The 12,988-nt window shown below is 40.9% G+C and overlaps 1 protein-coding gene across 1 annotated transcript in view; it reads right to left on the bottom strand.

Moving 5' to 3' along the window:
* The window catches only part of LOC134672556 (DNA-directed RNA polymerase, mitochondrial), a 31,253-nt gene that overhangs the window by 13,768 nt on the left and 4,497 nt on the right, over positions 1–12,988 (bottom strand). Inside the window, exons 5-13 of the mRNA XM_063530498.1 lie at positions 12,283–12,423; positions 11,318–11,492; positions 9,015–9,125; positions 8,076–8,237; positions 5,936–6,265; positions 3,736–3,876; positions 2,915–3,033; positions 1,574–1,745; positions 40–158 (exon numbers count right to left, since the gene is read on the bottom strand). Of these exons, the coding sequence (XP_063386568.1) occupies positions 40–158; positions 1,574–1,745; positions 2,915–3,033; positions 3,736–3,876; positions 5,936–6,265; positions 8,076–8,237; positions 9,015–9,125; positions 11,318–11,492; positions 12,283–12,423 (1,470 nt within the window). The remainder of the gene's footprint in view (positions 1–39; positions 159–1,573; positions 1,746–2,914; positions 3,034–3,735; positions 3,877–5,935; positions 6,266–8,075; positions 8,238–9,014; positions 9,126–11,317; positions 11,493–12,282; positions 12,424–12,988) is intronic.

Here is a 12,988-nt window from a genome sequence, read left to right as displayed (position 1 = left end):
ATATCACTGGAAATCTGAGGTTATCTTTAAGTAACTTACTGTTTGGCTTTAGGCTTGAACATGTTGACGTCGATCTTGACATCGTTGATGATGATGTTGTAGAGGAACTTGCCGATGTTCTGCCGCATCTCCATCGGCCACGGCGTCTCCTCCATGTCCTGTACCAAACACCAACTACATTTGAAAGTGCACCTTCTTGCTTGCGCTATAGGGTTGACAATCGTTTACAAAATAACTCGTGGTAACGTGAGATAATTATAGGAAAATGCACCTTGAGCCAACTACAGAATGTCGATAATCGTTTACAACTGACCAGAATGTAATGGACACTACATGAAACTAACCAATTTTAAGCTTTCCAGGGTGTCGACACTGTCGACTGAGCATGACGCGACTAAGGGTGGTATTCCACCTGTCATTGCGTCTCACTCTCTTATTAAGCAAAATGTGAGACGCAATACACATTGGACAAAGAAATTGGACAGGTGGAATAGCCCCCTAAGTCATTATATACGCAATTTCTGTAGTAATTATAGGTCGTTCAATGAAATTTTAGCCACGCCTGCCGACTATTGAGCGGTATATCAACTCTTAACACGGTTGGGTCCTTGTAAGTACGTAAAAGTTATCGTAAATTGAACCGTATGCCTTGCAGATAGAAATCGTAACTCACCAAACTAGCGCCCTCTCCGTTTGTATGCACCAACATTTGCCACGCCTGTTTACTATTGAGTGGTACATCAGTACCTTATGCGCTGCGGTCCATGTAGGCCAGTTATCGTAAATTACACCTTACGTCCTGCAGATAGAGATCATAACTCACCAAACTGGCTCCTTCTCTGTTCCTGTGCACCAGCATTTGCCACGCCTGTTTACTATTGAGTGGTACATCAGTACCTTATGCGCTGCGGTCTATCTAGGCCAGTTATCGTAAATTACACCTTACGTCCTGCAGATAGAGATCAAAACTCACCAAACTGGCTCCTTCTCTGTTCCTGTGTACCAGCATTTGCCACGCCTGTTTACTATTGAGTGGTACATCAGTACCTTATGCGCTGCGGTCTATCTAGGCCAGTTATCGTAAATTACACCTTACGTCCTGCAGATAGAGATCAAAACTCACCAAACTGGCTCCTTCTCTGTTCCTGTGCACCAGCATTTGCCACGCCTGTTTACTATTGAGTGGTACATCAGTACCTTATGCGCTGCGGTCTATCTAGGCCAGTTATCGTAAATTACACCTTACGTCCTGCAGATAGAGATCAAAACTCACCAAACTGGCTCCTTCTCTGTTCCTGTGCACCAGCATTTGCCACGCCTGTTTACTATTGAGTGGTACATCAGTACCTTATGCGCTGCGGTCTATCTAGGCCAGTTATCGTAAATTACACCTTACGTCCTGCAGATAGAGATCAAAACTCACCAAACTGGCTCCTTCTCTGTTCCTGTGCACCAGCATTTGCCACGCCTGTTTACTATTGAGTGGTACATCAGTACCTTATGCGCTGCGGTCTATGTAGGCAAGTTATTGTAAATTACACTTTACGACCTGCAGATAGAGTTCATAACTCACCAAACTGGCTCCTTCTCTGTTCCTATGTACCAGCATTTGCCAAGCCTGCCGACTGTTGAGCGGTACGTCTGTGCCTAGAGCGCTGCGGTCCATGTACCATTCGCAGTATTGCTCGTAAATTTTGTAGATTTTCGACAAGACACCGTTCTTGCGGTACTGTTCTACTTGGTACCTGTGAAAGAATTTCATTCATTATGCAACGTGAAGCGGTTATGGGCTAGTGCAAGGATTCTTTTATGGACCGTTTTGTATGGAAGTTGGTACCTATTGCGAGCCGATTGAGAAGCTCGTGGGCCGTAGTTTGTAGACACTAGCCTAGTGGGGCTCGAAAAAGATTTAGTAGTTTTTAATTCACCAAACAAAAAATAACTAAATTGCATTTTAAACGAAAAACAGTTATCATAAAGTTTAAATCGATGTTCATAATTCTAATCCACCAACGTAGCGATAGCTGACGTTCACAAAGCTTCATGATACATCTGTTTTAACCAGGTTACGAATTATCGTTCGGGAAGAAACGATTAACGGATTTTTGGCAAGTCCGGGGTCTTAAAATGAGTGTCCAATTTTGGATAGGAGTTAAACTGCGTCTTACGTACGCGAACAACTCGCGAACGCGACGCGGCGGCCCGGCGCGGCGGGCCCAAGGCGGTCGCGTTCGCAACGAGATCGCCCACGTAGGACACTTCTATAGGTATCAAACACACAATGTACAACACACAACAATTTCTTTCCTAGACAATGATTACTCGCCTCCGCGGGAAGATTACCTTAGATACCCCGCACGTACCCCTGGGTGGTGCAAAACAGTAATCAACTTTGGCTGCTGCACTGCACTATTCTATACGAGAGCCTCGCAGCAAGTAAAAAAGAAGCGAATTGCCATACGATTAAATAAATAAATAGGTATCAAAGGATTGATTCACTCCGCGCCGCATCCGTTCGCGTTCGCGTGTTGTTCGCCTACGTGGTACGCTGCGTTAAACTTACTTGTGGTAGACCTGCGTGCCCAGGTCCCGCTGCAGCAGTTTCAGCGTGGGGCTGTACGTCTCGCTGCCGTCGACCAGCTTGTTGATCTCACCCATTATGGATTAGAGTTAAACTTACTTGTGGTAGACCTGCGTGCCCAGGTCCCGCTGCAGCAGTTTCAGCGTGGGGCTGTACGTCTCGCTGCCGTCGACCAGCTTGTTGATCTCACCCATTATGGATTAGAGTTAAACTTACTTGTGGTAGACCTGCGTGCCCAGGTCCCGCTGCAGCAGTTTCAGCGTGGGGCTGTACGTCTCGCTGCCGTCAACCAGCTTGTTGATCTCACCCATTATGGATTAGAGTTAAACTTACTTGTGGTAGACCTGCGTGCCCAGGTCCCGCTGCAGCAGCTTCAGCGTGGGGCTGTACGTCTCGCTGCCGTCAACCAGCTTGTTGATCTCACCCATTATGAGCTCCACGAATTGCTCCGTCTGTTGAAATAACATTTTCTTAGTGCGTCATAAATAATTTAATAAAATCAGCTTTTTACATGATGTTTAATCCATTCGGGACAGAGAGGGAAAAGCCAAAACTATAAAAGATAAATACAGATGTAGTGCATAATTATTTTCCATCGTTGTTTCACGGAAACGTACGAACGTGTCGTGCTAGTTCAGACAGTCTCGCTACAAAAAGTACTGAGGTTGACTAACGTAGCATAACAAATACGAACGTTTACGAGAATGCTAAGGCATTAAGTCCGCCATTTGTACTTATATTTTATTATTTTATTATGAGCCTGTTGTGTCCCACTGCTGGGCAATGGCCTCCCCCCTCTTCTTCCACTCGTCCCGGTTTTGAGCTATATCTGGCCAGTGTTTTAGAAAGGAGTCCAAGTTATCCCGCCATCGCCGACGAGGTCTGCCGGATCCCCGGTTTGACTCGTGACTTATATTTTATTGTGCAATAAAGTTTAAATAAATAAAACAATTACGCACTACATCTGTACAGTTATTCCACAAGACAAAACCTATTTTGCACCCTACAGTTCAGTGCGTTAAATGCGCACGATTTAACGCTTGAGCGTTGGACTTACGACAAGCTTGTATTAGTTTGGAAACGGAGATTTTGTGCTGACCCCATAAAGTGTACAATATACAGAGTGCCTCATTTGGTTTATAGTATGGACGTACCTCTAGAACCCTCAGGTAAGGGTAGAGCGCGATGGCGGAGTGCGAGGCGAGGCTCTGCGAGCGCAGCGTGCCGAGGTTGCGCTCGAACGACTCGCGCACCACCGATCTCCATTCCGCTTCGGTTGCTTGGAGTTTCTCTCGCTAAAGGCATAAAAAACACTGCTATAATTACCACAATTTGTTTATTGTGGTTTCCGCTTCGGTTGCTTGGAGTTTCTCTCGCTAAAGGCGTAAAAAACACTGCTATAATTACCACAATAAAAAAAAATCACGAAAGATTAAAGACCGTTTCTAAAACTCAATTAATTTTCATTCTAAAACTGGAAGATAATTAAAAGCTTGATATCAATTTTTTCCAAGGGTTGGTTGCACCAAACCGTCTGTCACCCTTTTAGCATTCGTTTAATTTTATTGTATGGAAAGTTTCATATAGTTGAGTTTGCTCTGAGCAAAAAAAGGTCAACCACGGCGTTGCATGAACAAGAGATTTCTTCTCGAAAATCTCGGTGGCTCCACTTCTTGAATCCATCCCTGGGTCCTAAGGACCAATCCTGCCAAAGGAAATCTCTTGTTCATGCAACCAGGGCCGGATTAACCCTAAGTCAAAGTAGGCAACTGCCTAGGGGCCCCGCCTCGGCTAGGGGGCCCCGCGCCTCGGCTAGGGGGCCCCGGCGGCTCAGCGCACACCAAATAAAATTTTGTTCCATAGGGTCAAAATTCATGAGTAAATTTTTTATTCTTATAATAATGAGTATGCTTTATTATTGCTTTTGTACGATCCATTCTTTAAATAAATGAAATACTGCAATAAAAATGAAGCAGTAGGTTCGTTACAGTTTACGGGGCGTATTCTGCGTACCTATTGTAAAGTTGTAATAATAGGGGTTTAGGGGTTTTCAGGAAAAATGGTCCATTTTTTTCGAACAACGAACATCTTTTGGTTATTTCGACACAGAATCTCGAGAACTATTGATTAAAACAAAGAAGACGAACGTGTCCCCAGTTTTTCATAGAAATGCTCGACCTTCAGCCTCACTTTTTACCTCAATTTAGCATTGGTTTGTGTTCCACATCTCCCCTACTTCAGCTTAGCCTTTGGCCTCGCTGTGCCTGCGGTCTCGCTTTTTAATACAATGGATATTGGTTCGTCTCTGTGCTCAACTATTTATCCCGAAGCCTGATGAAGCACGGCTTTAACTTCGCATGAAAGCTCGCCTCGCTTCGCACTTTGGACTTTCAGGCCCAGGGGGCCGATTTTTGAATTTCGACCGCTCGATTTCGTGTATTTCGTTCAATAATAACTCCAATACTAAGCATTTAAATTCTACCAATAGAATTAAAAACGAGTGGTCAATGCCACTAGATTCCGAATTTCTATCGCTCGTATTTCAAAAATTAGCATTTCGCCGTTTTCGAACGATTTTCCAGTGACGAAATCGAGCGATCCAAATTCAAAAATCGGCCCCCAGGTAAAGATCGGTACCCAGCCTTTTACAATGCTTTTACAATTTGCGATATTGTTAACAAAAAATTTCGCGCTCGCTGCGCTCGCGTTTATTTTTGGTTCTTTATTATTACGTTGATTTTAACTTGGTTGATTTAGTCTTATAGTCGAACAATAGCTGTTCAGCCTCGCAAAATATTAATTTTTGAGAAAATTTACTTTGCGGCTCTAGTTGAGCTTAGCCTTTAGCCTCGTTTAAAATTTGCCATTAGAGGTAGATAGGAAAGTGACGCTGAAGCTCACATCTTTGGTATTCCACTGGGAATTGGTCTTAAGCCTAAAGGGTTCTCCCCACACTTGACGCGACGCGGAATCGGCAAAAACCGATAGAATAAAGCTTTATGTCCACGCAATAAATAAGAGTGAAAAAACATCGTTAGATTTCTATCGGCTCGGCCGACGCCTGAAGATTGAAATTAAAAACGCTCACTTATTTCACTGTACTGAATATGCTGTGTGCAGAATTGACTGTAGGGGGCCCCGAGCCTCGCACTGCCTAGGGGCCCCGACATGCTTAATCCGGCCCTGCATGCAACGCCGTATATTAGCTCCAGCACCATCCGCTAATAGTTCTCTGCTGATTGACGTTCATCAGTCTGTTAATTGTGGTTGGTGCAACTGGCCCTAAATCGAATTCGCATACAATATGTGTGATATTAACGAAATTTCAAACATAATTTAGAACTTAATACTTACATATAACTTAACAGTCGGCGACGCGTCATCCTTAACGTCAATATTCTGCACCTCTATATCCCCCTTTATCTCAATCTCTAATTGCCGTCTCCCTCTCTCCTTCACCTCCTCCAAGGTCATCAACCCCTCAGCGGGCGAGGTCAACAACCCCTGTCTATTGTGTATCTCATTTAACTTGAGTTTGTCCGTGAGGGGGCAGTCGTAGTCGAGGACCGGGGGGGTGTAGTGCGGGGTGAAGGAGGGGTGGAGGCGGCGGACGGCGCGGAACACCAGCTCGCGCTGGTCGTGGACGAATTGGGTTTTGTCTAGCAAGTCGTTTAGGGTTATGCCCTGAAAGAAAAAGTCCGTGTATTTATTTATGGCACTTCATTATTTACAGAAATAAATAATTAAATTGGTTTTTTTTTTATGAAAAGTATACCTATGTGACATATTTCATTTACATGACCTTTGGCAAAAAAAATTGTAAAAATTGTAGGTACAGTCGCCATCAGATATATCGGAGCGGTCAAGGTGTTCACAATATCTGAACACGCACTCTAGAGCCTTGACAATAGAGGCGTGTTCCGATATTTGTGAGCGCCTTGGCCGCTCCGATATATCTGATGGCGACTGTACAGTAATTTACGCATCATTTTAAATTTTATATCAGTTATCAAATTATAACTGAAAAATAATTTATTTTGTTCTAATATTTCTAATAAGTACAGTCAACTGTAAAAATATGGGTGTATAAATCATCTCAAAAATATGTCCCATAGCTCTTATGTCAATGAATTATAGTTCGTTTTTTTAGCATTAGAAAGAACTTGCAAGAAGGTAAGCGATCTTGACATATAATATTTTAAACTTTCGCGTTTTGAATACATATTAACTCACATTATAGACGGGTCTAACGCGAATTATATTCAATTACCTTTATTTACCGACGTTTCGACACAGGTTTCACTGGTCGTGGTCGCGGCTGACTGATTGTCCCAGCAAAATGTCAAAACAGAGATTTGTGCATCTACCCGACGAAAAGTGTATGGAAAAGTTTGGGGTAGACATCACATTTTCAAACCACCCACCACACATAATGTTAATTATTGTCAATAGTCCGACACGCAACACTCACAATATCCACGCACTCGTCCGAAGATAGATCCTTTGGCTTTAGCTTCTGTATCACTGGTTCCCAAGTTGGCGATAAGTTGAAACCATCCTCCCTATTAAAATTCCTGGGGTGTTTCTTGATTTCAATTGCTTCTCGCACAACTCGAGGATAATAATGGCGTTCAGTGGAGACGACTTTTGGTCTATGCAACTCAATCCAGTGATTTGTGCCAGATGTAAGAAGATGTTCGGCGATTGCGGATTTGTGTAATTGGCGATTTTTAACTGCCGCTATGTGCTCTTTCACCCTCTCTTGCACGCTCCGTTTAGTTTGTCCAATGTACACACTTCCGCAGCTACAGTCTATTTTGTATACGCCCGGATTTTGGTACGGAATGACATCTTTTGGACTGCGCAACAGATCTGCTACTTTGAATAACGGCTTGTATACAGTCTTGATGGAGAATTTCTTAAGTACTGCTCCAATTTTGTCCGTTATTCCTTTCACATATGGTAGAAACGCTGGTTGTCTGTTGACCTCTGGATGTCTCTCCGTTCTCTTCGGCTTGCGTTTCATCCTCCCACGGTATCCATTCCTCTCCAGTACAGCTTGGACATGGGCCAGTTCACCGTCCAGGTGCTCAGGGTCACATAAGTCAGTCAGTCAGTCAGCCGCGACCACGACCAGTGAAACCTGTGTCGAAACGTCGGTAAATAAAGGTAATTGAATATAATTCGCGTTAGACCCGTCTATAATGTGAGTTAATACGATCTTGACATGTTTTTTAATTGAAAAACGCTCTTTAAAAACCAAAAATTACTTATGAAAGCAGAAGAATATAAATGATCGTATTAGATTCATAATTGTTACATATTTCCCGTAACTTATTTTTAAAATGTGTTTTTTAATTAAAAGACACATCAACATTGTTTACGTTTTTTCTAATGCTAAAAAATACGAGGTATAAGAACTATGGGACATATTTTTGAGTAAGTTGTCTACACCCATATTTTTACAGTTGACTGTACATTTAAGTTTACCTACCTTTTCCTGCATTTGCTCATAGTAGTGTTGCAACATGGCCTCCTTATCTTTGACGTTGCTTCTCTCGACGCATTCAAAGGTGGCGGCGTAAGTCTGTGCGTTCGGCGCTATCCCATCTGTCGCCATTGATGTTAATAAATCCTTCGTTTGGTCCAGGAGGCCCTAAAATATATATATCAGAATATTATTTAATGTTTATTTATTTATAAATAAATCATTATTTTAACTAGACTTATATTGACCGGGAAATGAACCGTAAGAACAATACAACAACAAAACAAAACAACAACAAACAAAACAAAATAACAATACAAAAGGTAATCACGGTTCATATCCCGGTCAATATAAGTCTAGTGAAACTAACCGCGAAGCATTCAAAACTGTCATTATTTTAAATCTGTGTTTCTATTTAATATTCGTACTTTGTCACATAACATGACAAACATTTTTTTTAATAAAGATTAGTTGATTGGATTGCTTATCTAATACCTTTAAACGAGCAATTTCGGGGATCTCGGAAATGGCTCTAACGATTTCTATGAAATTTGTTATAACGATAAACGCGCATATTTGAGTTTTTATATGTTTTCCGAGCAATACTCGGTCTCCCAGATATTAATTCTTATATAAAATTGAATTTCATTTCGTAATGTATCTGTCGCCGGCCGATCGTAAGATTAGGCATATCGTGAAATTCCTAGGCACATCGTGAAACGTGAAAATCTTTGATTCGTTCCCTGAGTTGACGGAGCCCCGGGGCTCCTATTTCTGGGCAGTTTGCCCTTCGGGCATCTGAAGCAACCTAACGAACCTATCCTGCCTATCTATTGGTTTAATGTGACTATCGTCAAAACATTATACAGGAACATTACGATCTGCCTGATCTTACGATCGGCCGCCGACATATCAATACCTGTATCAATGTCATAACAAAATTACCATGAACGCGTATCCGTGTAGAAGCGTGTTGTAAACTTTGATGTCGGTGATTTTCGGATGGTCGGGCGCCTTGGCTCCCCGCTGCCGATAATACTGTAGGACTTTGCGGGCCTGGGGCATAAATGTGTTTAACATAAAATACCTAAGCTAAAAACGATTAAAGAAATTGCTTGATACCCCGTTTTTTTGCATTGGAAAAAAACTACACGATCTTAATGTATTTTATTATTGAAAATCACTTTAAGAAATAGCAACTGGGTCGATCAACTATTTCTTGTTGTTATTCTGTCCCATCAGCCAGGAGACAATAGTAGCATAGTTTGTTAGAAGAACTGCTGTACCATGTTCAACAAACGTGCTTAGTAGGTGTCCCATAATGGAAAGGCCTTATAACTACCAACAAATTCAAGTTTGGTTCATTTAAATACGAAAAAACTAGTACCACTACTAGGACCCAGGAGACCGTAACCATGGCAACTAGTGACAAGAAAAAGTTGATTCACCCAACTACTCGTATTACTTATGAAACCAAAATAATGTAAATAAACATACCTATATGCTATATCATTGTTATCTACATATTCACTGTGATTTATTTTACGTGATTTATAAAGTGTTTTTCAATAAAGAGAAGACACGTGCAGACACGTCTTTATCTAAAGCTAAAAAGAAACGAAGTATAATAAGAGCTGATTTAGGGTTTTGATCGGCCGGTTTAACCATTTATAAGGCATAAGTGTGTCAGGAATTATGCAAAAATGAACTCTATCACTTTGAAATAAAGTTCAAAATCAGGTGGGAAATATATTCCCTCTGCCTAATAAAGGCTTAATGGGATAACCAACAGTCCGCAATGTAACTAAAATCGCATGCGAGTTCGCGCGCCGTCTAAACCAGCCTTTACACAAATATGTATACCCTTTGTCACTTTTAGTATATAAAATAATAATAATTCAGCCTATACACGTCCCACTGCTGGGCACAGGCCTCCTCTCATGCGCGAGAGGGCTTGGGCTATAGTCCCCACGCTAGCCCACTGCGGATTGGGGACTTCACATACACCTTTGAATTTCTTCGCAGATGTATGCAGGTTTCCTCACGATGTTTTCCTTCACCGAAAAGCTAGTGGTAAATATCAAATTATATTTCGTACATAAGTTCCGAAAAACTTAAGTATATAATAAGTCAAAATCTGTTAAGACGTTTGAGCATCAGTAACTAGCTTGTGTTTATTTAGTGAACAAACATACAAACATTAACCTTTTTTCTTCGTAAATGGGGTAAAAACGTAAAATCCCGAAATCTGTTTTGCTACGCTGTCTATCTTATCTCTAATACTTTGGCGCTAACAGATTGTTGTGCTAAATAAAAGTAGATCAGACACCTTATCTCGTAGCTCAGATTTAATAATAACAAAGTTTTTTGGTAGTACGAGGTACGAGTACTACTTGATCTAAACTAAACACTAAAGGTTAACGAACTTTTATCTTGTGGTTAATTATGTCACAGAACATCATACAATGTCTAGCGAATTCCACTGCTATCCAAAAACTCAAAATCTACTTTTGACTATTATAATTACAATTAGATACAAATAAGACTGTTGTTTTTTCAAAGTGTATTCTTCAATGCAACACCTGGAGGCCGTTTAATTTATTAATGTTTCCCTATACATATTTATTTTGAGTATAACAGAAAATGTCGATGTATTCCCGACTCCTTCCGAATTCTTCCGAACCGCTCCAAAACCTATTCGCATCGTCACACTCGCTCCGCGCTCATCACGCTCGGCCGGCTCATTCGGATCATGAGTGGGAATGAGCGCGCGAGGAACACTGAGTTAGATGAGCGACTGAGTGAGTTAAATCACGAGTGCAGCGAGTTCAATTAAAAGATATAGTTCATTTAAATCACTCACTCGTAAATAACACAAGTCTAGTAAATGTTTTTATAGTGTGTACTTTTCAAATAGAGCTCGACAGCTAATCCTATTGTCTATTGTTAAGTAAAACCGCTCGTGCCACGTGCCACAAGCACCTGTATAAAAAATACGTACTTCGTTTACTGAGTGCCGGCGAGTCGAACGCTACAGAACCAGTCTAAAATATGTCATCGAGATGCATAACAAAGGCGCGTTATCGGAGAGCGCACCTACACTGGTTTTTTGAGCGTCGGACTAGCCCGCGCTCAGGTGCCAATTAGAATAATGAAGACCCTTTTTTGCAGGTAAGTAGCACGTGCGGTTTTACTTAATATACAATAGGATTAGCCGTCTAGCTCTATTTGAAAGCTACACACTGTACCTCCTGCACCATGTTGAGCGAGCACAGCAGCTGTAAATGAGCAGCGAGCAAACGCTCGAGAGCCTCCTGCTTGCCTTGCAGTTCCAGCTGTTTCATGTCGGTCTTCATGTTGATCTCTTTCTTGGCTCTGCGCTTCTCTAACTTGGCCTTTTTCTTTTGTTTTATTGCTTGTTTGCTGTAACAATATTACAAGTGTTATTAAACTATTACTATTTTCCTATATAATATTAGGTACCTATGATTATTTTCATTTAACATTTGGTTTAAAAAAATGGGTGTTTGTTTCTTGCTCTTGACAGGAACATTTCAATCAATATTTTAAAATTTCGCGTTTTGAACACATGAAACATGTGTCAAAACGTCGGAAAATAAATTCGCGATAGACCCGTCTATAAATCTGTCGCCCTAGTGAAAAAGGATACAAGTCTCGCGTAGCTTAGGTCTAAAAGGACATAAGTGTTACGCGGACCTCACACCCTTTTATACCTGCGCTGCCCGAGACTTGTACCCTTTTTCACTAGAGCCACAGAAATGTGAGTTAATTATAGGAACATTACACACTCCCACACTCTTAAATGCTATTTAAAATCAAGTCAATGTCAGTAATAATAACTTTTCTAGACTTTCACCAGATAACTGCAATGATTATGTTCACACGAATAGCTATTAATATAAACATAAATGGTAATTGAGGCTAATTAACTAACCAATTAATATCATTAACATGCTTTAAATCTTCAATTAATTTCCATTATAAATAATTTACATTATTTTTCTTTTGCAACTTATCTTATCAATACAGACATAAATTATTGTATAGTATTTTGGTAAAAGTCATAGGGGTTTCCATTACTTTCCATCAAACTCACAAAACTCTAATAAAACTAAATAGGTATATTATATTAAACATTTGAGGCCAAGTCTCTTAGCTAAGGCATGATAATGGTAAAGCAAACTCAACTTACGCCTTTTTGACATTAAGCCTCTTGACCTCGAGGGCCGCCTCTCTCTGTCCGAACTCGAGGTCGCGCGGATCGTGGATCTCGTTGTGCAATGCTGGGTCGTCGTAAATGTCTTCTATGGCGGGGTGGGCTAAGCCTTGGCTTCTATGAATTAAAAACTAAGTGTTAAGGTGGTTCGCCTAGGTTACTCAAAACTTAACTCTCGCTAGATGGCACCACTTTTGCAAAATTTCAGATTTTATTTTTTTGTGAAATGGTCTTGGTATTTGTATACTTAAAAGTATGTTTCGCGCACTCTTTAAGTAAATATTGAACTATTAAAATAAACATTGAATACTTCATTGTGCAAAAACCACCTTTTTAATTTGACGGAGTATTGCTGTCACGCTTTTTCCTACTATTACTCACACATGCAAACAGTGTTTCCGTGATCTTTGTAGTAGACAATTTCACACAACGTAAGTATGTTGCAATAGCGTAACGGTATGTTCGTGGAAATACGTGCAAGAGGATTGGGGTTCAAGACTGGTGCGAGTAGGTAATTTCTTTTTGTTTCTCCTTTGTGTTATCTTACCTTTAAACGAGCAATTATTAGATATATAATTATTTATTTATATATTTGGATGGTATCAAAAACGGCTCTAACGATTTCGATGAAATTTGCTATAAGGGGTTTGATCTCTTAGGTAGGTCTATGAGAAAACGCGCA

The sequence above is a fragment of the Cydia fagiglandana genome, chromosome 17 (assembly GCF_963556715.1).
Source record: "Cydia fagiglandana chromosome 17, ilCydFagi1.1, whole genome shotgun sequence".
Taxonomy (NCBI): Eukaryota; Metazoa; Arthropoda; class Insecta; order Lepidoptera; family Tortricidae; genus Cydia; species Cydia fagiglandana.
This window is presented reverse-complemented; position numbering and strand designations above follow the sequence as displayed.